At 52.5% G+C, this 27,135-nt stretch overlaps 2 protein-coding genes and 1 long non-coding RNA gene across 5 annotated transcripts in view; 2 read left to right on the plus strand and 1 right to left on the minus strand.

Moving 5' to 3' along the window:
* The window catches only part of LOC127467794 (GPN-loop GTPase 1-like), a 76,950-nt gene extending 50,483 nt beyond the window's left edge, over positions 1 to 26,467 (plus strand). The window contains exons 1-10 of one of the 3 annotated variants that reach the window (XM_051780163.1): positions 18,499 to 19,087; positions 19,599 to 19,637; positions 20,182 to 20,255; positions 20,360 to 20,461; positions 22,218 to 22,318; positions 23,271 to 23,306; positions 23,807 to 23,879; positions 24,946 to 25,063; positions 25,511 to 25,618; positions 26,170 to 26,467. In XM_051780163.1, the coding sequence (XP_051636123.1) occupies positions 20,429 to 20,461; positions 22,218 to 22,318; positions 23,271 to 23,306; positions 23,807 to 23,879; positions 24,946 to 25,063; positions 25,511 to 25,618; positions 26,170 to 26,198 (498 nt within the window). In that variant the 5' untranslated portion in view covers positions 18,499 to 19,087; positions 19,599 to 19,637; positions 20,182 to 20,255; positions 20,360 to 20,428 and the 3' untranslated portion in view covers positions 26,199 to 26,467. Of the gene's footprint in view, positions 1 to 18,498; positions 19,088 to 19,598; positions 19,638 to 20,181; positions 20,256 to 20,359; positions 20,462 to 22,217; positions 22,319 to 23,270; positions 23,307 to 23,806; positions 23,880 to 24,945; positions 25,064 to 25,510; positions 25,936 to 26,169 lie in introns of those variants that run through there. The other 2 variants (XR_007903299.1, XR_007903298.1) reach the window with 2 other exon arrangements.
* LOC127467797 (uncharacterized) lies at positions 11,309 to 18,257 on the plus strand. Its single transcript, XR_007903311.1, has 3 exons — positions 11,309 to 12,988; positions 15,461 to 16,607; positions 16,828 to 18,257. It is a non-coding gene; the product is annotated as an uncharacterized LOC127467797 (long non-coding RNA).
* LOC127467436 (basic proline-rich protein-like) overlaps positions 26,292 to 27,135 on the minus strand; it is a 41,244-nt gene continuing 40,400 nt past the window's right edge. Inside the window, exons 4-5 of the mRNA XM_051779382.1 lie at positions 26,445 to 26,866; positions 26,292 to 26,369 (exon numbers count right to left, since the gene is read on the minus strand). Coding sequence (XP_051635342.1) covers positions 26,292 to 26,369; positions 26,445 to 26,866 — 500 coding nt within the window. The remainder of the gene's footprint in view (positions 26,370 to 26,444; positions 26,867 to 27,135) is intronic.

Here is a 27,135-nt window from a genome sequence, read left to right on the forward strand (position 1 = left end):
GGGATTCTAATTGGGAATGTGGAGTGAGAGGCTGTGGCTGAAATCCATATAGGGCTGGGATTGCGTCTCTGGAGCTGGGAGGGTGTCTGGAGCTCAGATGAGGACTGTGGCAGCGTCACTGAAATCCCTGTGTGTCTGTGGAATTGGGATTATAATTGGGAATGTGGAGTGAGAGGCTGGGGCTGAAATCAGTATAGGGCTGGGATTGAGAGTTTGCAGTTGGGCTAGGAGTTCTGGGGTAAGAGGAGTAGCTGGGGGAGTGGGATTGGGAGTGTGAGGGTGGAGCTGGAAAATCCCAGAGCTGGAGCCAAGCTGAAGATCCTGCAGCGAGAACCTGGAGCAGCTTCCCGTGGCGGCGCTGGCAAGATGCAGAGCTACTGCTGAGAGAGCAGAGCTGGCAGTGCAATAAAGCTTGTGGGTCTCGAGCTGAAATCACTGAGGGGCTGGGGTAGGGCTGGGTTCTGGGCTCGGGACTGTAACACCTGGGCAGGAATCAGTATGGGGCAGAGATAGGGCCTGTGGCACCGTCGCTGAAATCCCTGTGTGTCTGTGGAATTGGGATTATAATTGGGAATGTGGAGTGAGAGGCTGGGGCTGAAATCAGTATAGGGCTGGGATTGAGAGTTTGCAGTTGGGCTAGGAGTTCTGGGGTAAGAGGAGTAGCTGGGGGAGTGGGATTGGGAGTGTGAGGGTGGAGCTGGAAAATCCCAGAGCTGGAGCCAAGCTGAAGATCCTGCAGCGAGAACCTGGAGCAGCTTCCCGTGGCGGCGCTGGCAAGATGCAGAGCTACTGCTGAGAGAGCAGAGCTGGCAGTGCAATAAAGCTTGTGGGTCTCGAGCTGAAATCACTGAGGGGCTGGGATAGGGACAGGGTTTGGGCTTGGGACTGTAACACTTGGGGCAGGAATGACAGCAATCCCTGTGAGATAGGGCCTGTGGCACTGTCGCTGAAATCTGTGTGTCTGTGGAATTGGGATTATAATTGGGAATGTGGAGTGAGAGGCTGGGGCTGAAATCCATATAGGGCTGGGATTGCGTCTCTGGAGCTGGGAGGGTGTCTGGAGCTCAGATGAGGACTGTGGCAGCGTCACTGAAATCCCTGTGTGTCTGTGGAATTGGGATTATAATTGGGAATGTGGAGTGAGAGGCTGGGGCTGAAATCAGTATAGGGCTGGGATTGAGAGTTTGCAGTTGGGCTAGGAGTTCTGGGGTAAGAGGAGTAGCTGGGGGAGTGGGATTGGGAGTGTGAGGGTGGAGCTGGAAAATCCCAGAGCTGGAGCCAAGCTGAAGATCCTGCAGCGAGAACCTGGAGCAGCTTCCCGTGGCGGCGCTGGCAAGATGCAGAGCTACTGCTGAGAGAGCAGAGCTGGCAGTGCAATAAAGCTTGTGGGTCTCGAGCTGAAATCACTGAGGGGCTGGGATAGGGACAGGGTTTGGGCTTGGGACTGTAACACTTGGGGCAGGAATGACAGCAATCCCTGTGAGATAGGGCCTGTGGCACTGTCGCTGAAATCCCTGTGTGTCTGTGGAATTGGGATTATAATTGGGAATGTGGAGTGAGAGGCTGGGGCTGAAATCCATATAGGGCTGGGATTGCGTCTCTGGAGCTGGGAGGGTGTCTGGAGCTCAGATGAGGACTGTGGCAGCGTCACTGAAATCCCTGTGTGTCTGTGGAATTGGGATTATAATTGGGAATGTGGAGTGAGAGGCTGGGGCTGAAATCAGTATAGGGCTGGGACTGAGAGTTTGCAGTTGGGCTAGGAGTAATGGGGTAAGAGGAGTAGCTGGGGGAGTGGGATTGGGAGTGTGAGGGTGGAGCTGGAAAATCCCAGAGCTGGAGCCAAGCTGAAGATCCTGCAGCGAGAACCTGGAGCAGCTTCCCGTGGTGGCGCTGGCAAGATGCAGAGCTACTGCTGAGAGAGCAGAGCTGGCAGTGCAATAAAGCTTGTGGGTCTCGAGCTGAAATCACTGAGGGGCTGGGATAGGGCTGGGTTCTGGGCTTGGGACTGTAACACTTGGGGCAGGAATGACAGCAATCCCTGTGAGATAGGGCCTGTGGCACTGTCGCTGAAATCTGTGTGTGTTTGGACTCGGGATTCTAATTGGGAATGTGGAGTGAGAGGCTGTGGCTGAAATCCATATAGGGCTGGGATTGCGTCTCTGGAGCTGGGAGGGTGTCTGGAGCTCAGATGAGGACTGTGGCAGCGTCACTGAAATCCCTGTGTGTCTGTGGAATTGGGATTATAATTGGGAATGTGGAGTGAGAGGCTGGGGCTGAAATCAGTATAGGGCTGGGATTGAGAGTTTGCAGTTGGGCTAGGAGTTCTGGGGTAAGAGGAGTAGCTGGGGGAGTGGGATTGGGAGTGTGAGGGTGGAGCTGGAAAATCCCAGAGCTGGAGCCAAGCTGAAGATCCTGCAGCGAGAACCTGGAGCAGCTTCCCGTGGCGGCGCTGGCAAGATGCAGAGCTACTGCTGAGAGAGCAGAGCTGGCAGTGCAATAAAGCTTGTGGGTCTCGAGCTGAAATCACTGAGGGGCTGGGGTAGGGCTGGGTTCTGGGCTCGGGACTGTAACACCTGGGCAGGAATCAGTATGGGGCAGAGATAGGGCCTGTGGCACCGTCGCTGAAATCCCTGTGTGTCTGTGGAATTGGGATTATAATTGGGAATGTGGAGTGAGAGGCTGGGGCTGAAATCAGTATAGGGCTGGGATTGAGAGTTTGCAGTTGGGCTAGGAGTTCTGGGGTAAGAGGAGTAGCTGGGGGAGTGGGATTGGGAGTGTGAGGGTGGAGCTGGAAAATCCCAGAGCTGGAGCCAAGCTGAAGATCCTGCAGCGAGAACCTGGAGCAGCTTCCCGTGGCGGCGCTGGCAAGATGCAGAGCTACTGCTGAGAGAGCAGAGCTGGCAGTGCAATAAAGCTTGTGGGTCTCGAGCTGAAATCACTGAGGGGCTGGGATAGGGACAGGGTTTGGGCTTGGGACTGTAACACTTGGGGCAGGAATGACAGCAATCCCTGTGAGATAGGGCCTGTGGCACTGTCGCTGAAATCTGTGTGTCTGTGGAATTGGGATTCTAATTGGGAATGTGGAGTGAGAGGCTGGGGCTGAAATCCATATAGGGCTGGGATTGCGTCTCTGGAGCTGGGAGGGTGTCTGGAGCTCAGATGAGGACTGTGGCAGCGTCACTGAAATCCCTGTGTGTCTGTGGAATTGGGATTATAATTGGGAATGTGGAGTGAGAGGCTGGGGCTGAAATCAGTATAGGGCTGGGATTGAGAGTTTGCAGTTGGGCTAGGAGTTCTGGGGTAAGAGGAGTAGCTGGGGGAGTGGGATTGGGAGTGTGAGGGTGGAGCTGGAAAATCCCAGAGCTGGAGCCAAGCTGAAGATCCTGCAGCGAGAACCTGGAGCAGCTTCCCGTGGCGGCGCTGGCAAGATGCAGAGCTACTGCTGAGAGAGCAGAGCTGGCAGTGCAATAAAGCTTGTGGGTCTCGAGCTGAAATCACTGAGGGGCTGGGATAGGGATGGGTTCTGGGCTTGGGACTGTAACACTTGGGGCAGGAATGACAGCAATCCCTGTGAGATAGGGCCTGTGGCACTGTCGCTGAAATCTGTGTGTGTTTGGACTCGGGATTCTAATTGGGAATGTGGAGTGAGAGGCTGGGGCTGAAATCCATATAGGGCTGGGATTGCGTCTCTGGAGCTGGGAGGGTGTCTGGAGCTCAGATGAGGACTGTGGCAGCGTCACTGAAATCCCTGTGTGTCTGTGGAATAAGGATTGATGAGCAGGAACGTGGGCTGGGTGGGTAGGGCTGAAATGAGTCTAGAGCTGGGGTTTTGACTTTGGAGTTGGGCTAGGAGTTCTGGGGTAGGAGGAGTACCTGGTGGACGGGAATTGGGAGGGTGAGGAATTGGGAAGTGGGAGACTGGGATTGGAATGTGAGGGTGGAGCTGGAAAATCCCAGAGCTGGAGCCAAGCTGAAGATCCTGCAGCGAGAACCTGGAGCAGCTTCCCGTGGCGGCGCTGGCAAGATGCAGAGCTACTGCTGAGAGAGCAGAGCTGGCAGTGCAATAAAGCTTGTGGGTCTCGAGCTGAAATCACTGAGGGGCTTGGGTAGGGCTGGGTTCTGGGCTTGGGACTGTAACACTTGGGGCAGTAATTATATCAAGTAGTGTGAGATAGGGCCTGTGGCACTGTCGCTGAAATCTCTGTGTGTTTGGAATTGGGATTATAATTGGGAATGGGGAGTGAGAGTCTGGGGCTGAAATCAGTGTAGGGCTGGGACTGAGAGTTTGGAGTTGCGCTAGGAGTTATGGGGCAGGAGGAGTAGCTGGGGAGTGGGATTGGGAGTGTGAGGGTGGAGCTGGAAAATCCCAGAGCTGGAGCCAAGCTGAAGATCCTGCAGCGAGAACCTGGAGCAGCTTCCCGTGGCGGCGCTGGCAAGATGCAGAGCTACTGCTGAGAGAGCAGAGCTGGCAGTGCAATAAAGCTTGTGGGTCTTGAGCTGAAATCACGGGGGGCTGGGGTAGATATTGAGGCTAGAATATTAACTGGATGCTTTGGTCAGGGACTGTTTTTTTTTAGTAGAAATTACTGTGGGTTTAGGATTGTATTTTTGGAGCACTCTAGGGAGTCTCTTATTTCTGTTGCAAGCCACTGTAGAGAACTGGGAGTACTGGGTAGAGTCAGCTGTTCTATGGAGAAGGCCCAGGTGTTAACAATGAGAAGGCCCAGGTGTTAACAATGAGGGGGAGGAGGGACCAGGGCTGGGGCTGAGTCCCCTTGGCTGTTGTTCAGGCTCAGGAGCTGGAGCTGGACTTCTTAGATGGCGACTCAGGTGAGTCTGTTTCAATTTCAGCTTTCCAGTCCCCTCCCACTGTCCCCAGTCTCTCCTCAGTCCATCCCAGTTTCTCCTAAGTGCCCCAAACCCCAGCCCAGTTCAGCGAGTGCCATCCCCGTTCCTTCCCCAGTGCCTCCACTCCTTCCCAGTTGCCCCCAGTGCACCCCAGTCCCATCCCACTCCGTCTCCAGTACCCTCAGTCCCATTTCAATCCATCCCTAGTACCCTCAGTCCCAACCCAGCTCCCTGCACAGTTCCCTCCAGAACCTCCCCAGTGCTCCCAGTCCTTCCAAATTTGCCTCAAACCCATTGCAGTCCCTCCCCAGTGCCCCCAGTCCAATCCCAGTCTACCCTAGTGCCATTCCAAGTGCCACCAATCCCATCCCCATCCCTCCCCACTGCCCCCAGTCCCTCCCAGTGCATCCCACTCCCTCCCCAGAACATCTCAGTCCCATCCCAGTCCCTCCCCAGTGCATCTCAGCCCATCCCTGTGCCTGTAGTCCCACTGTCCCCAATCCCTCCCCTATGGCCCCTGTCCCATCCCAGTTCCCCCAGTCCCTCCCCTGAGAATCCCATACCAGTGGATGGCAGTGCAGTGCCCCCACTCCCAGTCCAGTCCCCCAAGCCCCTCTCCATTGCCCTCAGTCCCATCCCCATCCCTCCGCACTGCCCCCAGTCCCTCCCAGTGCATCCCAGTCCTTTTCCCCGATGCAAGATACACTGGGGGCATGAAATCCCAGGGCAGCTGCACTGAGGTTCTACAATTCAGTTGTTCTAAATTAGGTCATTTTCTTAGTGAGCAATTTGAGTTGTTTGACAGCGCGGACTGCAGAAGGATTTTTCGGTAAACTGATTGTTTTTTAGTTTATTTTAAAGCTCTCTTAAAAACTCCACACCGGTGTGCGTTCGCTGCACCTGCCGTGGGGGCTGCAGGGAGAAGCAGCTGGAGGCGTTTGCTCTCTGCTCGTTCACCACCTTCCCCTCGGTTCCCTGGGACTCCAGGGAATCCCAGCTCCCCTTGGCTTCTCTGGGGGCCTCGCGGCAGGGTTTCGAAGTGTGGCCCTGAGATTTTCTGGCCTTGGAACTGATGGCTGTTTCGGGGCACGTCTCACCGGGCAGTCTGTCTTTTAACGCTTGCGGGGGCAGGAGAATTGCGGCGCAAGAAAGCAAAGGAAGCCCAGAGCCTGGAGTAGGCAGGCCTGGGCCTCTGGCGAGCCCAGGCCTTGCTGCTCGGTGCCGATTGTGCCCGGGGCTTGTTCCTCACCGTTCGGTTCCAAATGAGAGGGGAGCAAGAGGCAGAACAGCTGCTGCTGCTGCTGCTGCTGCTGCTGCTGGGGCTGAACTGTCTGCGGTGCCCGGGGTCCGGGCAAGACTTGGCCCCGATGCCTGCATTGCTCTGCAGCGGCCAGGGAGGGGTCCCAAAAGTCATCCCCCCGCCTGCTGTGCTGCACAGCAGGGGCTGGCTGGGCCGGTTCCCGGCCGGGGGAGCCCGGGGGAGGCCGTGCTGGGGCTGAGGGGCTGCTGCTCTCTGGGCCTCTCGGGGTTTGCCTTGGAATCCCAAAGCCTGGGCCTGCACGGGGGGGGAGGAGGCAAAGGTGACTGTAAATTGGTCTGTTGTGGAGTGTTTTGGGGCCGAGTTAATGCTCTTGGCTTGTTGTGTGTCAGTTCCCAGCCTCGGTCAGGGCTTCCCAGGGAGCGTTGCTGCCGCCGCCGCCGCCGGGAGAGAGAAGTCCTTTGGGAAGCCGGGATAAAAACAGCAACTCTGTGAATTGCTCAGCTTTTCCTAGGGAAGGGCAGGTTTTAGGGAAGAAAGGCCCGTCCTCGCGAAAGGCGCCGCGGGTCTCGCAAGGGGGGGGCGCGGCTGCAGTGCCGTTCCCGGCCGTGTCCGCCAGGCGGCGACCGCGAGGCAGCGCCCGGCGGTCGGGGCGGGCCGGGAAGCGGCGCCTGCGCAGAGCGAGGCGTTGGCCGGGCCGGGCCTGAAGCGCTCGGGGCCGCCGGGCAGGGCAGTGGCGGCGACCGGCCGGGGCGGGGGGTGCGGGGTAAGAGCAGGTTTTAGGGAAGAAACGCCTGTGGTGAGTAATCAGAAGAGAAGGGTGAAAGCCAAGGGCCTTTGACTTCCCCGGTGCACTTAATTTTCTTGTTCTCCTCTCTTTCAGGACAGGGAAAATCGTTGACTTGGGTCCAGCAATGCCGAATGTGTTGGGGTGTGAGCAGCCAAAGGCAACAGGCTCCAGCCCCACCGACCGGCGCTGGGGGCACCTGGTGCAGCCCGTGGGGTGAGGTAAGTCAGAGGGACACGTTTCTCTCCTCCTGCCTGTTGGCATTTGCTCCCTGGGCACTGGCTCTGTTTCCACTGCAGGTTGGTCCTTGCTGTGCTGGGAAGGGTGGAGAGGAAGGGGTGAAGGGCTGGGTGAGCGTGGGGTCCCCGAGCTGTGGGGTTGGGCTGTGCTGAGAGGGGCAGGTGGGTCCCCGTTGGTGAGCCCGAGCCTTGGCTTGGGGGTTCAGGAGCCCGGGGGGCCGAGCTGGGGGCTGTTTGCAGCTCTGCCAGGGCTGGGGCTGACACAGTGCTGGGGGAGAGCCTGGAGCTGGGCTGGGCCGGGGGACAGACGCAGGGGAGCTGGGGGAGGGTTTGGGACTCCCTGGGGGAAAAGGAGGGATGGATGGGCTGGATGGAGCCACAGGCACGTGCTCGTGGGAACACACTTATCCAGGGTGCTGGGATCCGGGTCAAACTCCAGTTCCCCTCGTGTCCAGGGATGCAGGGTCTGAGGGATTGGATTTCCCTGGGGGTTTACAGGAGATCAGGAATGAGAGGAAACATGGTGCCAGAGCAGGCTGTGCTTGCCTCTGAGGACAGAGAGCCTGTGGGCTGAGGTGAGATTGCTGTGAGTGTTGGGATGAGCATTCCAGCAAACAGGGAGCTTGGAATTCCAGGTGCTGATGGAACCATCACCTTAGGTGTGTTTAGTTTGTGTCTGTGGGAGCTGGGATTCGGGCTGGAGAGCTGTTGCTGGGAACAAAGGGTGGAGAAAACCTGCTCCACGCATGTGTAAGGAAGGATGGAGTAGCAGAGAAGGGGAGTATTTCCATACAGTATCAATATTCTCCATGTGGGATGGAGCAGCAATGGGGGTGGTTGGGTTTGGCCTGGGCCGGTCAGGATCTGCCATAAACAACCCCCCAGACCCTGAACCCTCACTGGACATGTCCAGCCCCTCAGCAGAAACCCAAGTTGTTCATTTGTTACAGAGGAAAAATGATTGGTAATTGCTTCTGATCTGTGGAGAATTCCCTTTGGAATGGTCAAACAGAGAGCGTATCAAGGCAGGCAGAGCATTTCTTTTGGCTCTTTTTTTCTTCTGGTTTGTCATTTTCTCTTTGGCTTCAATGCATTTTGTGTGCTCCTGTTCAGGAAGCAGCGTATTTTTACCTGAAATTCAGGGTGGTTTTGTTTGTTTGTTTAGGATTTTTTTCTTTCCCAGTTGAATCAGGCCTAGTCCAGTGTTGTCCTACAGGACTGCTTTGGTGCTGGGTCAGAGAGAGAGAAGGGGAATGACTTTTCATTCTCTTCCAAGCACAAGTGGAAGGTTGTCTTGTCCCTCCCCAAAGCACTGCAGGCACATGGGAGTAGCTCAGTGCTGGCCCAGTTCTCTGAGAAACACCCGTGGGGGAGAGGTTTAAGTCTTAATGACAACGCTCTGGTCTCTTGATGGCAAAGACTGGGTCCTCCAGTCCCAGCCTGATGAGGGAGAACAGGAACCTCTGTTCTTCATGGCAAACCTTCTGTTACTCCTTGTGCAGTCTTTTCTTTCCGTTGTATGTGTTACTGTCCAGAATCTCTCCAAGGAAAGCTGTTACAAATTTAGAGGTAGGACTGGAATTTGGGGCTGTTCCCTACAAACTCCTGCAAAGCCTGAAGGACCGGGCTGATGACTGCTCTTAACAAAGGTGGTTTATTAATATTCCGTCAGATTTCCCTCAGCTCTGGGCAGGACAGGCAAGGGTTAGGGTGGGGAATTGTGCAAGCAAGACTTGTTATTTCTCCTGTGTGTGTGTCAGTTTGGCAGGGCTGGGAGAAGGAGGACTCGTGTGGGCACCTCCAGAGACAGCGGGAACGGGAGCGTGCTGCGGAGGAGGGAAATTCCAGGGGGTGGGTGCCGAGAAATTTGTCCTTCCCTCGCCCTGTGCTCTGCACTTAGCAGTGGGTCAAGTGCAGAAGTTTCCTGGGGACCCTGGGAAATGATGCCGGGACTGCCAAGAAAAGTGGGGCCAAAGGAGCAGGACCTGGGTCTGCCAGCGTGGGAGAAACAAGGGACGGGTCATCCTCTGCCTCCAGGAGGGAGGGCAGCAGGAAAGGCCACGGACTAAAGCACTGAAGTGCCGTTCCCCAGGGAGCCCCTGCCCAGACCTGAACTTGCTTCTGCACTTGCTGTCCCTTTCCCAGCGGAGCCGAAGCGTCGGGTGCCGCTGCCGGGGGGATGGAGCTGCCAAGGACAAGCTGGGAGGGTGTTTGCCAGGGAAGGGGGTAGAAGGAGCTCTTGATGTGCTTTTTTTACTTCTTCATCCCACAGAATTGCCACGAGAGGAAATACTTCAGAGGGGCTTCCCTCCAGATAAGGCCTGAAGATGCCAGGAGGTTTCAGCCGGGAGGAAAGGAGCTGTGGAAGAAAAGCAGCCTAAAAACAGCCAGTGGGGATCATCAGGTTTTCCAGCCAAGAAGAACAAGGAGAGAGATGAGGGAATCGGGTTCCAATTCCTAATGCTTTGGTGGGTGCAGGAATGATTTCTGTGTGTTTTCCAGTCCCTTTGGATTCCTGAGATGATTTTAAAATGATGGCTTTAGCAATCAACTAAATCGCAGATGTTGTTTTTGAGAGGAAATGATGCCAAAGAAATGCAGAGTTTTGGGTCAGTTTTGGGGATGATTTGGGTCAGTTTTTGGGGTCAGTTTGGGGTCATTGTTTGGGGTGATTTGGGTCAGCTTTTGGGATGATTGGGGTCAGTTTTGGGTCAGCTTTTGGGATGATTGGGGTCAGGTTTTGGGGTCAGTTTTGGGTCAGCTTTTGGGGTGATTTGGGTCGGTTTTGGGTCAATTTTTGGGGAGCACTGGGTGTTACTGGGGGTTGTTGAGGAGCACTGGGTGTTACTGGGGTGTACTGGGGAGCACTGGGTGTTACTGAGGGTTGTTGAGGAGCACTGGGTGTTACTGGGGAGCACTGGGAGAGAAAATGAAAAATAAAGAGAATAAAAAATAAACGAAGTAAAGAAGGAAATATAAAAAAGAAAATTTAAAAAAAAGGCAAAAAAACTAAAAAGGAAATAAAATGAAAATGAAATAAAAGAGAGAAAAAAAAAAAAGAAACCCCTTCTTGGGCCCCCCGTTTCCTCTCCTCCCCCCCCCCCCGAACCGTAAATTGCGGGGTCATCACCCCTAAAATGTGAGAAGGGGACCCCGAAATGTGGGTGAGGGAACCCCAGGGAGCCGGAAAAGTGGAGGGGGAGCCGCAGTAAGAAAGCGAAGCCGGGCGGTCGGGCGGCGGGGTGGGGGGGGGCGCATGCGCAGTCGTTGGCAAGACGCCGGCGATCACGTGGTAAGTAAGGGCAGGCAGGAGAGGGACCGGCGACGCATGCGCAGTGGCTCTCGTGCCGGTGCAGCGCGCCCTGCTCGAGTTAAGGGCCGGTTCCGGCGGCAGGGCGGGACTCGCGGCCTCCCGTCTGTCCCGGGGTGTGCGGGGGGGGAATAACGTGAATTTCTCCTGATTTTAATTCTCTTGGGCTCTTGTCCTCATTTTAATTTTTTGAAGGCTCTTGTCCTGATTTTAATTTTTTGAAGGCTCTTGTCCTGATTTTAATTTTTTTAAGGCTCTTCTCCTAAATTTAATTTTTTTAAGGCTCTTCTCCTAAATTTAATTTTTTTAAGGCTCTTGTCCTGATTTTAATTCTCTTGGTTCAAACCATTTCCTAATAAGTCAGTTTTAATGAAGTGTTAAAAGGAGAACTTAAATAAGGGTAATTTCTGATGGAGAATAATGGGAAGAAGTGGTTTAAGTTAACTAAACATGTTTTATATCAGTCCATGGTTATTTAATTGAGCATTGTTTGGAATTTTTCTTTTTGCATTGTTCCTGGTGTGCTTTTCTCTATCTAAGGAATGTTTGGAGGTCATTTTGGTTGGTTGAAGGTTTTTAATGTCAGTGCTGGATTGGGGTGGACAGTCATTGTAACATGATTTAGAGTTCGATGCATTTTATTCTGTGTGCCCTGTTTGATGTCTCGTGTTCAGCGAGTGACTGGTCAGAGTTTGGCCCAAGCCTTTGTTTTTCAGGTGAAAAACCCGAAGGGGGAATTGTAGTTGCAGCTTTGCCCTTGAGCTGCAGCTGGAGCCTGGCCAAAGAACAAGGCAAAGCTCCCTGGGGAAGGAAGGGGGAGCCAGAGAAGAAAAGCAGCTGCAGCCAGAAAGGTGGGTTTGGGCGGGAGAAGAGGGGCTGTGACCCAGCAAGGGGCTCTGGAGGGCTCTGGGGTCCCTGTAATGGCTCTGGGGTCCCTGTAATGGCTCTGGGGTCCCTGTAATGGCTCTGGGGTCCCTGTAATGGCTCTGGGGTCTCTATAGGGGCTCTGGGGTCTCTATAGGGGCTCTGGAGGGCTCTGGGGTCCCTATAATGGCTCTGGGGTCTCTGTAGGGACTCTGGGGTTTCTATCGTGGCTCTGGGGTCTCTGTAGGGGCTCTGGGGTCTCTGTAGGGGCTCTGGGGTCCCTATAATGGCTCTGGGGTCCCTGTAATGGCTCTGGGGTCTCTGTAGGGACTCTGGGGTTTCTATCGTGGCTCTGGGGTCTCTGTAGGGGCTCTGGGGTCTCTGTAGGGGCTCTGGGGTCCCTATAATGGCTCTGGGGTCCCTGTAATGGCTCTGGGGTCCCTCTCCTGGTTCTGGGGTCCCTCTCCTGGCTCGGGGTCCCTCTCCTGGCTCGGGGTCCCTCTCCCTGCCGGCACAGGAGCTGCTGCCGCCCCAGCAAGAGGCAGAGGAGTCGCTGCCCAGAAGCAAGAACTCACTGAGAGCTGAACTGGGGCCGTGTGGGCAGGGCCAGAGGGGAGCAAAGGAAGGGATTTGTTGCTAAGAAAAGAAATAAAGTTTGGGTCATTTGTTGGGGAGATTTGTGTCAGTTTCTGATCATTTTTGGGGGTGATTGGGCTGACTTGGGTCATTTTTTGGGGATATTTGGGTGAGTCTTGGTGTCAGTGTTTTGGGGTTTTGGGGTCAGTTTCTGGTCATATCTGGGGCTGATTTTGTATCATTTTGGGTCAGTTTTGGGGGGTGGGGTTTGCATTTTTAGGTCAGGTTTTGGGCCAATTTGGAGTTAGTTTTTGAGGTGATTTGGGCCAGTTTTGGGTCAGTTCTGGATCAATTTTTGGGGTGAATTGGATCAGTTTTTGTGTCTTTTTTGGGGAGATTTGAATCAGTTTCTAGTCATTTTTTGGGGAGATTTGGGTGAGTTCTGGGTCATTTTTGGGGAGATTTGAATCAGTTTCTGGTAGTTTTTTGGGGAGACTTGGGTGAGTTCTGGGTCTCTCCTGATTTTAATTTTTTCAGGCTCCCCTCCTGATTTTAATTTTTTCAGGCTCCCCTCCTGATTTTAATTTTTTCAGGCTCCCCTCCTGTTTTTAATTTTTTTAAGCTCCTCTCCTGATTTTTATTGTATTAGTCCCCTGTCCTGATTTTAATTTTTTCAGGCTCCTCTTCTGATTTTAATTTTTTCAGGCTCTTTTCCTGTTTTTAATATTTTTAGGCTCCTCTTCTGATTGTAATTCTTTTAGGCTCGTCTCCTGATTTTTAGATTTTTAGTCTCCTCTCCTGATTTTTATTCTCCCACCCGCCCTTCCCCGGCCCCAGCAGCGCTGTCAGTTGTTGTCACTGAGGAGTCAAACTATGCTTTAAATAATGAGACCCTGGCCTGATGGCCCAGTGTCAAGGCAAAAGGTGGAATGCTCTCTGAGTGTTGAGATGTAACAAGGGCTAATCCTTTTTGCAGTGGGATGGAGCCTGGAAAGTGCACAGAGCTGAGCCCAGGGATTGAAAGGGACCAAGCAAGGGAGGTGAAGAAAGAAGGAAGAAGGGAAGTGAGGCAGCAGGCAAGCAGCACCAAGTTGCTGTGTAAGCAGGTGAGTTGTGTTGAGGTTCCTCAGGCAGGCACTGAGGACTTGGAGGGCTCCAGACAGAGCAGACCTGGGAAGGCCCTCGGTGAAGCCCCTTGGAAACCTTCTAAGGGTAGTTGTGTATGGTGATAAGTGTTGGGAAATGTCCTGAATGTGGAACAGGAATGCAGGGAAGGAAAATGAGCCCTCCTGTAATGCTGACCCCTCCCATCAGCTGCAGTGGAGACCCCTCCGCGTGCCCTTTGGGAGCGGATTGCCAGGACCCCCGTGGGGCTGGGATCATGGCAGGGTGTTGTAAGCAAGGAATGCCTGGCTTCTAAAAGTCACCAGCTGAGTCTTAGAGGCTCCTTTGAAGAGCTGTTTTCAGGCAGGCAAATTGCCCCCCAGGAGGGACTCTGTGCCTGCTCTCCCGTGGCTCCAAGGGATCTCTGGCCCTTCACGCCGGCACCGAGATTTTCTCGGGAAGGGCCTCAGATCTCCGGACCAGTCTGGGACACAGGCAAGATCCCCCTGCAGTTTAGGACCAAATTGGCCCCCTGGAGGGACAGTGCTGTTGGTGCCCCCCGGGTTGGGGCACCCCGAGGACTCCAGCGCGCACCGAAAGGATTATTCGGGGAGATCCTCGGGGTGCCCGGCCCTGGGGAGCTCAAAGCAAGGTCCCTGCCATGGATTCAGGCATTGCTGAGAGTATCCCAGGGGTCCCTGTCCCTGCTAGACAGGGAGCTCTCTAATGGGCTGTAATTGGGTTCTAAAAGCGGTGCTCCAAGTGCCAAACAAGTGTGGGATTGGGATTAAGAAATGAGCAGTGAGGGTGCAATTGGCTGTTTTCTCTGGAATGTGACTGTGAGAGCTGCAGGAGTGCCAGGTGTGTGTTCCAGTCCCCAGCATTTGGTTTGCACATGTCCTGCTCAGACACAGGTCCAACTTGCTCAGTCCTTAACCCAAGAGAGGGAGAATTATGGACTGGCAGTGTTAAGGTGATTGGTGTGACAGGGGTCAAACTGGGAAAACATTGGGGAATTCCTCAGTTGGTCTGTTTGCCAAACTAACCCAAACCTGTGCTAGGAAGAGATGGACTGGGGTCTCTGATCTCCTGGGCAGTTGTTTTGCATGACCCTGGGAGCCTCTGGGATTAGACTGGCCTGGGCAGACAGGGAGCAGTTTGTCCTGTGGAGCTGGGCTGGGTTTGTTGAGGATGCCTTGGGAGGCAGGGCTGGAGAGGCTCCTCTGTTGGCTGTAGTGGTGGAAGGTTGTAGCAGCAGGGCTGGAGCCTTCGCCCTCCTGCTCCCCCCGTGAGCCCCGACGGGCCCGTGCCCTTGGCAATGGAGGGCCCCCCATTGCTGAGTCAGCGGTTCCGGGGGCCAGGAGGGATGGGATCAGGATGCCGAGCTCCGCCCAGGGCCAGGGCTGCCAGTGTTCAACCATGCAGGGAACTGAAAGCACAGGGAGATGGAGGCCAAGCTGCAGCACAGGGATGGGTGAGAAAAGACCCTAGTCCTCAGGTGGAGCTTTGAATTCCCTGGAAAAATGGATCCTGTCAGATGGATCAGGCCCTTGTGGGTGCTGGAGCAGAGGCCTCTGTCATTTATGGTCACCCTGAAAGGTTGCAAGGACAGCAAGTTCTGACTGCAGGATGAGGTGGCAAACAAAGTGAAGTGGTCCAGAGAAAAGCTGAGGCTAAAATTGGCCCTGTGCCAGAGCAGCCTCGTGCAGTGCTTGTTGCTGTCCCTGAGTGTCCCATTGCAGTGGATATTTCCAAGGGTGCCTTGTGCTGGGGAGCACTGGGGCAGTTCCCTTTCCCTGGGCAGGGCAGGCAGGGCACGTTTCCCCCCTCGAGGGTGGCTCCACAGTCCCCCCCTGTGCCCTGGGAGCGTGGCAGAACACCTGGACCCACTGTCCTTGTCAGAGAGGGCACAAGGGATGGTTGGATGGGGGAGGGAATGGCTCAGGGAGTACAAGCACCATTACAATGAGTAGGGCAGCACCTGGAAAGGAAGAAGGGGAGTTAATCCAGACAAAATCCAAGCACCTGCCCAAGCTGTGATATTTTTAGGAACTCAGTGGTGCTGTGGTCCCCAGGAAGTATTGCCCAGGACTAGGCAGGAGACTTCAGGCTCTGTCACCCCCAGAGCAAGTGTCCAGGGGCAGGCAGTGGGGAGGCAGCTCTGTTGTTGAGGATGGGGTTATTTTCTCTGCTTTATTTTGTCTCCAGAGATGTTCTTCCCATTAATCCAAACTGACTCCATCTCCTAACTCTCTGAAGAGGTTTTCTGCTTTTTGTGGGAGGGTAAGGTTTGGGTTCTAACTATAGAAGAGCCAACAAAATAAAGGCTTCGTGGCAAACAAATGGTGTCTCCCAAACTCTTTGTACTTCAAATAGATGCCTTTATTCTTAGTTTTTTCTTATTGGTATTCTCAAGGTACTTGATACCCTGTCTACAGTTATTTATTTTGGCTTCTCTTTTTTATTTATTACAGAGTTGATGTGACTGACTTCTTTTTGAAATGCAGCAGTGCTCTCAAGGATATTTCCCCCCCACTCCTGGGCTTGTGCAGGGCTGTTGAGTCCGTGTGTGCCACTGTTCTTGTCCCAGGGGGACCGAGTGACATTTGGAACCAAACCTGGGGACTTGAACTCTAGGAATGTTTCTGTGTCTTTGAATTTTAAATTGCACATGAAGCAGAAATATGTTTGTGTTTTCCAGGTTATATTGTCATGAAAATAGAAATGCATCATTGGATCTTACTCCTCTGAGGGCAAACCACCAGACTGATCATTTCTTAGTCCATCAGACCCAGTGCCAGGAACTCAGAGGGCTGTTTGTGTGCAAATGTGCTGAGTGGTGGTGGCACCCGTGAGACTGTGACCAGCTGGAAATGTGTGTGTGTGTGTGTGTGCAGAGCTGGGCTGGATCCCTTGGGATTTGGCTCCCAGATCCCCCCCAGCCTTCAGGAAAACCAGAGGCCACCGAACCCTGAGGGAAGGGAGTCCCATTTGCAGAAGGGTTTGTAGATTGGGGAAAAGCTCTCCAGAACAAAGCCTGTGTTCCAAACCCCTTCAGGCCAAAGTCAAGGAGCACAAACCCTGGAGTCATCAAGTTATGAAGTTTGGTTCAAACCATTTCCTAATAAGTCAGTTTTAATGAAGTGTTAAAAGGAGAACTTAAATAAGGGTAATTTCTGATGGAGAATAATGGGAAGAAGTGGTTTAAGTTCCCTAAACATGTTTTATATCAGTCCATGGTTATTTAATTGAGCATTGTTTGGAATTTTTCTTTTTGCATTCGTTCCTGGTGTGCTTTTCTCTATCTAAGGGATGTTTGGAGGTCTTTTTGATTGCTTGAAGGTTTTTAATGTCAGTGCTGGATTGGGGTGGACAGTCATTGTAACATGATTTAGAGTTGGATGCATTTTATCCTGTGTGCCCTGTTTGATGTCTCGTGTTCAGCGAGTGACTGGTCAGAGTTTGGCCCAAGCCTTTGTTTTTCAGGTGAAAAACCCGAAGGGGGAATTGTAGTTGCAGCTTTGCCCTTGAGCTGCAGCTGGAGCCTGGCCAAAGAACAAGGCAAAGCTCCCTGGGGAAGGAAGGGGGAGCCAGAGAAGAAAAGCAGCTGCAGCCAGAAAGGTGGGTTTGGGCGGGAGAAGAGGGGCTGTGACCCAGCAAGGGGCTCTGGAGGGCTCTGGGGTCCCTGTAATGGCTCTGGGGTCTCTGTAGGGGCTCTGGGGTCTCTATAGGGGCTCTGGAGGCCTCTGGGGTCCCTATAATGGCTCTGGGGTCTCTGTAGGGACTCTGGGGTTTCTATCGTGGCTCTGGGGTCCCTATAATGGCTCTGGGGTCTCTGTAGGGGCTCTGGGGTCCCTCTCCTGGCTCGGGGTCCCTCTCCTGGCTCGGGGTCCCTCTCCTGGCTCGGGGTCCCTCTCCCTGCCGGCACAGGAGCTGCTGCCGCCCCAGCAAGAGGCAGAGGAGTCGCTGCCCAGAAGCAAGAACTCACTGAGAGCTGAACTGGGGCCATGTGGGCAGGGCCAGAGGGGAGCAAAGGAAGGGATTTGTTGCTAAGAAAAGAAATAAAGTTTGGGTCATTTGTTGGGGAGATTTGTGTCAGTTTCTGATCATTTTTGGGGGTTATTTTTAGTGAGTTTCTGGTCATTTTTGGGGGAGATTTGGGTCAGTTTCTGGTCATTTTTCGGGATGATTTGGGTGAGTTTTGGGTTTATTTTTGTGGTAATTTTGGGTCAGTTTCTGGTCATTTTTTGGGGTGATTGGGCTGACTTTTTGGTCATTTTTTTGGGGAGATTTGGGTGAGTCTTGGTATCAGTGTTTTGGGATTTTGGGGTCAGTTTCTGGTCATATCTGGGGCTGATTTTGTATCATTTTGGGTCAGTTTGGGGGGGGGTTCTTGCATTTTTAGGTCAGGTTTTGGGCCAATTTGGAGTTAGTTTTTGAGGTGATTTGGGCCAGTTTTGGGTCAGTTCTGGATCAATTTTTGGAGTGAATTGGATCAGTTTTTGTGTCACTTTTTGGGGAGATTTGGGTGAGTTCTGGGTCATTTTTGGGGAGATTTGAATCAGTTTCTGGTAGTTTTTTGGGGAGACTTGGGTGAGTTCTGGGTCTCTCCTGATTGTAATTCCTTCAGGCTCCTCTCCTGATTTTAATTTTTTTAGTCCCCTCTCCTGATTTTAATTTTTTTAGTCCCCTCTCCTGATTTTAATTTTTTTAGGCTCCTCTCCTGATTTTTATTGTATTAGTCCCGTGTCCTGATTTTAATTTTTTCAGGCTCTTCTCCTGATTGTAATTTTTTTAGGCTCTTCTCTTGATTTTAATTCTCTTAGGTTCTTCTCCTGATTTTAATTCTCTTGGGCTCTCCTCCTGATTTTTATATTTTTAGACTCTTCCCCTGATTTTCATTTTTTTTTTAGGCTCTTCTCCTGATTTTAATTCTCTTAGGAGAAGAGCCTAGAGAATTAAAACCAGGAGAAGAGCCTAATTACACAAGTAAATTTTCAAACCACCAGCAATCACAAGCCAATTATCCGATTTCCCAAAAGAACTACACGAACAAATACGGTTATAAAACAAAAAAAAAATGCCATAAGTAAAAAATCGCATAGCAACAGTGCCCCCTGGTGACAGAGAAAAGGAATTGCACATATATTTGAGATGAAATACTGCCACCTGCTGACGGAAAACAGGAACTGCATTGAAAAAATTTTGAACAGCGCATGCGCAGTCGTTGGCAAAACGCCGGCGATCACGTGGTAAGTAAGGGCAGGCAGGAGAGGGACCGGCGACGCATGCGCAGTGGCTCCCGTGCCGGTGCAGCGCTCCCTGCTCGAGTTAAGGGCCGGTTCCGGCGGCAGGGCGGGACTCGCGGTCTCCCGTCTGTCCCGGGGTGTGCGGGGGGGGAATAACGTGAAGATTTCTTGGGGTGAAAGCGCAGAAATTAGCGAGGAGGGACGCTAATTTGGGTAAACTCGGTCACCAGAAGTAGTGAGCGACCGGAAGCCCTCCAAGGCCCCGGCCCGGAAGTCCGCCAAGCCCATAGTAAAGATGGCGCCGCCAGGACCGGAACGACCACACTAAAGATGGCGGCCCCTGCCCGGAAGTTCGCCAAGCCCACAGTAAAGATGGCGCCGCCAGGACCGGAACGACCACACTAAAGATGGCGGCCCCGGCCCGGAAGTTCGCCAAGCCCACAGTAAAGATGGCGCCGCCAGGACCGGAACGACCACACTAAAGATGGCGGCGAGAGGCTTCCGCCGCGACCCGGACCCCCACCCCGCGCCCGCAGCGCCGTCTCGCCGCGCTGCTTCCCGCTGCGGGGACAGGGCGGGGCGCTCGGCGGCGCCGGGCGCGGGCGGCAGGTTCGTGGGCGGCGGCAGGCACCGGCGCCGGCAGCCCCCGTCTCGGGGCCGCGGCGCGCGAGGACCGCATGGCGCGCACGTCGCGCCGCCCTCTCGCCCCGCTCCGCTCCCGCTCCCGCCCCTGCCCCCGCTTCTGCCCCGCTCGCTCCCGCCGTGCCCTGGAGATGCTATCGGGGCTGCGCCGCCGCCTTCCCCCCCCGGAAGCGACCCACGGCGGCAGATTCGACGGAGATCGACCCCGGGGTAAGCTGGGCGCGTCCAAAGGCGCCGCGGGTCTCGCCAAGGAGGGGAGGGGGGGGGGGAGGCGCGCGGCTGCAGTGCCGCTCCCGGCCGTGTCCGCCAGGCGGCGACTGTGAGGCAGGGCCCGGCGCTCGGCGGCGCTCTTGCAAGCGACGCCCCTGGCAAAGCGGCGCTGCTTGGGCACTGCCGGCCTTCCCCCGGAGTGCCCGGGCTGGCCCAGCACCTGGCCGAACCTCTTAGGGAAGAGGCAAGGAACAACTGCGCTTCTTCTGCCCTTTCTTTAGCCCGGGACTGGAACACAGACAAAATCAAGGGGCTCTTGGACCTGTGCAGGCTCCGAGCAGTTTTCAGCCTTCCTTAGCAGGGCATTCTCACCCTCCGAAAAGCTGAAAGGCTTTAACAGCTGGACACGCGCCTGCAGCTGTGCAGATTAATGTAGTTTCTTTTAGGAAATGAAGGGGAAGTTTTCCTGTTGGGAGCCTAAATACCGAGTCTACTCTGCTTTTTCAATCAGGTGACGAAGCTTAGGGAAGAAAAGACCAAAGGCCTCCAGGTGAGTACATTCTACCGAGTTCTGCTTTTCTGGCATCGGTTTGGGAAAATCACGTGAAATTCTAAAAAGCTTCTCTCCGTGTTTTCTAGTTGTTTTTTCAGCCTTGCTCTAAGTTTCATGTAGAAAAGGGCATAGAATTATTAGAACAGACAAACTAGACTTCCTCGGGAGAGATGGAAGAAAAGTCTGCTGATTCCAGTTCTGCTTTTCTTGTCTTCCCTTCGACTGTCGTTTTCTCTCCCCTGCTGTTCAAATAGGCTGCAGTTAATTGCTCTGCTGAAGAGTTTGCTGTCCTAAGTGTCTGTCAAATTGATGCCTTCAACTCAAGACAGCACCTGCTCCTTAGTTACAAAAAGTTCCTCACAGGAAATTTTCAGGCGTGCCCATAAATCTCCTCGCTGTTTGTTCGGGAGAACAGGCTTTTCTCGTCTGTAACAGAACAGTCGTGTCATCTGCTCTGGAATGCTGGTGGCAATCTAGTCAGAAGAGGACCCCGTGCTTCACTAATTTTCCCTTTTTGTTGTTGGGGGTGACTTCTTCCCAGGCATGTTATTCTTGACCCCCCGGGGCAAACGGAGGTGTCAGCGTCAGGAGCCATCCTAACTGAGGCCCTGGGAGGTCAGTGCTTTTTGTGGGACTGGACGGTGAAGCTGTCTGTGGGAATGACCTGGCTATGGCTCAGGGTAGTCCTAATTAAGGTGTCTTTTACTCCGTGTTCCCAGGCTGCCTCTTTCCCTTCGGTCGCCGTGGGTGTGCCGGACGCCTCTGGCAGGACTAACCCTGTGGCTTTTATGTCCAGCGTGCTGTGCTGTGTGTGCCTGCAGGTAAGAAAAGCTGGGAGTGCAGTCCCTCTGCTTTGGTTGCTGTGTCTCTTTGGGAGTGATTTTGGAGGGGAATCCCAGAGCGATTTGGTTTGAAGGGGACCTTCAAAGGCCAGCCTGTCTTCCGTGGGCAGGGACACCTTCCACTGTCCCCGGTTGCTGCGAGTCCCGTCCAGCCTGGCCTGGAACACTTGCAGGGATGGGGCAGGCTCAGCTTCCCTGTGCAGTGTGCTCTGATAGCTCTCCACTGGCATCGTGAAAAATGTTGTCAGCGTGTTTTGTTGGACGACGGTAAGCAGGACCTGGGTGAAAAGGACATTCTCTGAGGTGCTGGGAGAAGGAGGACTCGTGCGGGCACCTGCAGAGACAGCGGGAACGGGAGCGTGCTGCGGAGGAGGGAAATTCCAGGGGGTGGGTGCCGAGAAATTTGGCCTTCCCTCGCCCTGTGCTCTGCACTTAGCAGTGGGTCAAGTGCAGAAGTTTCCTGGGGACCCTGGGAAATGATGCCGGGTCTGCCAAGAAAAGTGGGGCCAAAGGAGCAGGACCTGGGTCTGCCAGCGTGGGAGAAACAAGGGACGGGTCATCCTCTGCCTCCAGGAGGGAGGGCAGCAGGAAAGGCCACGGACTAAAGCACTGAAGTGCCGTTCCCCAGGGAGCCCCTGCCCAGACCTGAACTTGCTTCTGCACTTGCTGTCCCTTTCCCAGCGGAGCCGAAGCGTCGGGTGCCGCTGCCGGGGGGATGGAGCTGCCAAGGACAAGCTGGGAGGGTGTTTGCCAGGGAAGGGGGTAGAAGGAGCTCTTGATGTGCTTTTTTTACTTCTTCATCCCACAGAATTGCCACGAGAGGAAATACTTCAGAGGGGCTTCCCTCCAGATAAGGCCTGAAGATGCCAGGAGGTTTCAGCCGGGAGGAAAGGAGCTGTGGAAGAAAAGCAGCCTAAAAACAGCCAGTGGGGATCATCAGGTTTTCCAGCCAAGAAGAACAAGGAGAGAGATGAGGGAATCGGGTTCCAATTCCTAATGCTTTGGTGGGTGCAGGAATGATTTCTGTGTGTTTTCCAGTCCCTTTGGATTCCTGAGATGATTTTAAAATGATGGCTTTAGCAATCAACTAAATCGCAGATGTTGTTTTTGAGAGGAAATGATGCCAAAGAAATGCAGAGTTTTGGGTCAGTTTTGGGGATGACTTGGGTCAGTTTTTGGGGTCAGTTTTGGGTCAGCTTTTGGGGTGATTTGGGTCGGTTTTGGGTCAATTTTGGGGAGCACTGGGTGTTACTGAGGGTTGTTGGGGAGCACTGGGAGAGAAAATGGAAAATAAAGAGAATAAAAAATAAACGAAATAAAAAAGGATATATAAAAAACAAAAGAAATCTCAAAAACAAATAAATGAACAAAAAAACCCTTTATATTTGCTTGTACAAGAAGAAGATTGTTCTTCCACTCAACCAGGTTTTGAGAGGACAAATTAATTGTTTCTCTGACAACACTATCCATTGGAGGCTGTTAATGATCCCATAGTCTGTGCTAAAGGTTTTAGCTGATTGTGTTTGTCATCAGCTTTTACTAAAGGAAAAGCAAGCCTTCTCGGCTGCGTGGATATTACAGGAACGAAATGATTCCATTCATGTAGATAATGATAAGAGCCAAAACAAAAATATTGTAAGTGTCCTATGTGGAACAATATACAGAATTTCAAAAGGGATTGTAGTGGTCCCATATACAGAACTAACATACTTCCTGTTCCTTATTTGCTGATCAGGTCATATTTATCTGCCTGTCAGGACTGTTGGAGCACTGGATGGAGAGCAGGTCATATGAAGAGGATTACGGAGTAAAAGGCAGCTTGTACTTAAGTGCAGGGTAAGTATAAATATTTATATATATTGGCACAGCGCCTGGCCTTAATGCTTAAAATCCTTTGGAGAGCTGTCTGCATATTTACTGTATTAATGATCAATGCAAGGCTGTGTTGGGAAAGGTCTTCCATTTGGAAGTCAGTAGTTGAGACTGTCTTGCCTATGAAAAAGAGGGAGAATTTTCGTTAGAGGATGTAGGATTCTGGCTGGTAATAGTCTTAATTCAAGGTATTTTTAGAGAATTGATTTAATACAAGCAGAACAAATGGCCAGAAGTGTAATGAGAGACAAGTTGAAATTAGAAAGTAGATGTGCATTTTGAATGTATTGTCATAGCAACTGATTAAATTCTTCCTCTCTTGCTGTTCTGGGGACCTTTTAAATGTGCTTTGGCTAAATAAAAAGTATTAGACTATTTCAGAGCCAAAAGGTCAGTTCTTGTTGTCTCTTTTGCACTTTAATTCTACTACACTGATACTTGCTAACCACTTAAAACCCTAGATGCAGAATGAGAACTTGGGTTATTAACAATAAACAAGTAAACAGCAGAAAGACTTGACCTTTCTTTTGAATTACCCTACAGTGATAAAAAATACCAAACAAACCTCCTTCCCCAAAGAAACACCCCCCAAAATACCCCAACAACTCACCAAACAGAAAATCACCGACAACCAAAAAGCAGAAGTAACAAACATGAACAGCAAGTGGAGGAAGAGTTTGAAAGCGGGCTGGACAGAAGCAGAAGTGTTACTGCCCACTCTTAGGCCACTGTGCTGATTAAATGGCTGTTGTTAGGTTTAGATTAATAGTTTGTTGTTGTTGGGTTTTTCGGTGGTGTTGATTTTTTTGTTGTCGTTGTGGGGGATTGTTTGTTTGTTTGTTTTTATTTTGGTTTTTTTTCTGTATTAAGAATCTGGCTCAGTTACTCTCTAGTTCTGGTGTGTTTTCTTTTCCAGGTGGTTGGTGTTTCTGCAGTGTTTGGCACAGGACTGGGGGAGTTTTTTACCCAGCTTTCTAAAGCTGTAGATGAATAGGAGAGGTAAGGGGATAACTTCTGGTCCGCGACCCAGTGACCACTTCCTGAAGGTCCTGATTCATGAGTCTGCTCCTTTGATTTGAAGGAGTGCACAGTTGCCATAGCCAAGGTAGCTTAGGGTGTCCAGTATCAGCATAAAAAGCAGCAGTAAAAAGGAACTATTCGGAGATGAATTTTTGTGCTGTTCCGTGAAAAAGTAAAAGCTATCTGTGCCAGCAAGTCTGTGAAGTAATTTTTTTCTTGTAATTCCATACCAAGTTTTGAATTGTTGCTGTTTTAATGAAGTATGTTCATTGATTTTGCATCCATTGGTTTCAGAATCCAAATCTGGGGAAAAAAGTACTGTTAGTCTTTCTGAAATGTCTCTCAAACATGAAAGCCTAGAGAAAACTTTTTTTTTGAGTAAAACGAAGCCTCCAGGATGATCCTTCTGCAATACAAATCATGTGTTTTTCAGACTGAATGCACTCCCTTTGTTCACCTTTTCAGAGAGTATCGGCCAGAATACGAGCGCCTGAGAAGAACACTGGTAAGTGTTTTTAGCTGTTTTACACCTGAACAGTGTGTCTTGGGTCACTTTTATGCACACAATTGCCTTTATGTTGAGAGGGTCTAACATTTCATTTACTAGTCTCTTGATGGAAGGGTATTGACAGATTGCTCCAGGATCAATATGATCAGGCAAATGTCGGATTTATTAGGAGAAAGACAGATTATATAGTGGTAATGACGCTCAGCTTCTTGTTCACACAACATTGGTTACATAAGGAAAACATGCTCTGCTGTTCCCTGCTAATTGGACCACAACAGGTGGTCATAGGAGATGAGAAAACTTTATTCACCTCCCAAAACTCCTCCTTGGCATCTTGGCACAAGGCCTGCAGCCATATTAGTGGCGCAGCATTTTTTACTATCAGCACCCATCCATGCCAGGGGAGAAATCACAGAAATGCAACAGAAACTGTTCACACAATTTCTGTCCTGCGACACTAGTCGTACTCACTGTGGGAGAACTCCTGTCCTGAAGGAGTCCACCATTTGCCTTTTTTTTCCTAGATGTGGTGGAGCATATCTTTACAAAAATAAAGATTTTGTAAAACAGATGTTGCTCACTGGTTTAGTGCTAATATTTGAGCTAATTGTGTGAAAATGATTGGGAAATAAGATTGTGTCTTCCATTCAGATGGATAGAGAGTTCTTAAAAATAAATTTCCAAAGGGATTTGTTGAGACTATCCCTGTATCTTCCTGCACCAGTGAAGAGCACTAGTTTGCCTTAGTAAGAAAGACTGAATTGCAGTGCCAAAATCAGTAGCTCTGCTCACCTTGAGTTCTGGCTGTCCAAAGGACAGTTCTCTGCAGGCACAGCTACACAGAGTTTGGCTTCCCGGTGCTGCTTAAAATCCCACCTAGATGTCCTAGAAAATGTCCTAGAATCCCACCTGACTGGAGGTTGCTTTCCATGCTTAGTCAGAAGTTCTGTGTAACCTGAGTTGAAATGTAAGACCTGCATAGTGACTTCTGCTCTCTGACTTGGGGACAGGCTGCTGGGTTTGGGTGAGGTTTCTCTTCTCCTGATGTTTTAAATGTTCTCAGAATCCACATGGAAATCTTTGTCTACGGGAGAAAGCTCAAAATAAGCAAAAGAGAGAGCAGCTGGAACACTTGTGGAAGGATATGGGCAGTGTGTGTGTGCAGGGCAGCACACTGGCAGGTACCTCCCCAGGAGGATAAAGGTTACTGCAGAAGTTTTCTGAAGAGTTTGCCTTCTGAAGTAGTACAGTGCTTCTTTGTCCTCACAGCAGAAGTGTGAAAGCAGCTCCATGTTAGAGGAGTGGGGCTTTAGTTCCTGTGGGATTGGTCACACTCAGCTCTTCTGTGTCAGTCACAGGTTTGTAGCTAAAGCAGGGGACCTACTAGAAATAATGAAATACTTTAGAAAAGGCGAAACAGTCAGATCAGAATGTGAGAAAGCTCTGCTGTTGGCTGCACTGTTCCTTAGATGAGGCGAGTAGGTGCTGATGGAGTCTGTCCTGTGTCTGGGATCCACAAGCAGCTTTCTGTCCCCTTAGAGCAGGTGTTCATTGCTGGGTTTCTGTGCAGACAGAAACCTTACCTTTAGCAAGCTGGTTTGTGTACAGCCGTTTCTGTTCCCTTCAAGGACCTGATGCTTCTGCAATGGGTCCCTCTGAGCTAATACTAACACGAGGAACTCTCGATGAAGAGCAAGAAGAGAGGGAGAGTGACGCTGATGGCATTGACCATGAAGGTAAGGGAATGAGGTCTAAAAGCTGCCTCTCAAGAAATCCCCTCTGTATTTCATGACCTGGATGGACTGTAAGGAGAGCCTAGAAAACAAGCAAACATTCAGTCACCTGACGTGTCAGAATGTGTAGCAGAAGCTCAGCTGCAATGGTCAGTGCAGGGATATCACTCTGTAACCTTTGTGAAAGTTCAATTGTAAATTTTCTATTCAAGTAATTAATAGGTGTATAACACACATAAACCAGAGAACTCGTTAGGCTTGGGGCATGCAGTGACCTCTGAACCTGATTGATGCACAGACGTGTCCATCATCTTTTTGGCCTTACAGTTTCTGCCCCTGGCTCTCTTCCCTTTTCCTGTGACTGTGGTCTTGGAGCAATCTTCTAAGTTGTTACAGTGTGATTTTTCTCTTCTATAGCTCACAGACTTAATCTTCATTCTTCCCCTGTTCCACTGATGGGTAGGATCACTTATTTCCTTTGCCCTGTAATGTAGTTGAAGATGGAATAGACTTCCTATGTTGCTTTGGCTATCCTGATTCTAGCTTTTTTTCAGAAGCACAAGTAGAACAAGTACTGAAATAGCGCTGAACTTCAGCAGCAGCGGGGACTGCGCAGGAGAAGGAGGGTGGGCAGCGGGCCTGGGGCGGGCAGGGGGATGGGGGTGGGGGCGGGCACTTAAAAGATTTCGGCCAGGGAGCTGATCTCAGCCAGCACCCAGTCGGGGCAGTCTAAGTCCCCGTAGAAGCAGAACTGCTGCGTGGGGAGAGGCGGTCAGAGGCGCACTGCCGCTCTGCGTCCTCCGCTGCTCCCCGGTCCCCCATGCCGCACAGTCCGCCTTCGCGACCCGGAACCGCCCCGTGTGCCGGTGGGGGGCTCCCCGAGGGGCTCTGCAGGGGCCTTGGGGCCGGGACCCCGGGGCTGCAGCCCGACCAAGGGGCGGGGCAGGGGACGGGGTCCCGGGGGCGGGACCCGGGGCGGCCACGGACCCGCGGGAAGGGCCCCTCCGACACGGCCCTCGTCCCTCCGCCCGACCACCCGAGCACCACCCGCGGCCGCGGCCCCGCGGGCTCCAAGCCCCGCCAATCCGGGCCCGAGGCAGCGGCTGGCCCGCCAATCCCGGCCCGCCTTTCTCGGCGGCGTCCAATCACAGCCCGCCTTTTCAATCCGGCCGCGGTCCCGCAAGCTCTGCCCGCTCAGCCGCGGCGCGGCCCCTCCGCGCGGCACCGTCTCCCCGTTCCCCACAGGCGCTGCTGGGACCACGGAAGGGCGGTGGGAGCTCCGCGGTCACGTCCCGTCCGGGAGCTCTCCCAGGAGAAGGGGAGGGAGGCGGGGAGCGGGCGGGAGGGGCTCCGGGAGCGGGGCCTGCGGGGCCAGCGGCGTTCTCGGGAACGGGCGGGCGGGGATTGGCGGGGCTGGCACGGGGGGGCGGGGCTATGCGGGCCGCGGTCTATAAATAGCGGGGGAGGGGGCGCGGGGGGGGCAGTTCGGCGGCGGAGGTGGAAGCGGCGGCGGAGGTGGA

This window comes from Manacus candei, unplaced genomic scaffold, assembly GCF_025592945.1.
Source record: "Manacus candei isolate 608988 ecotype Guabito, Panama unplaced genomic scaffold, ASM2559294v1 h1tg000014l, whole genome shotgun sequence".
Lineage (NCBI taxonomy): Eukaryota > Metazoa > Chordata > Aves > Passeriformes > Pipridae > Manacus > Manacus candei.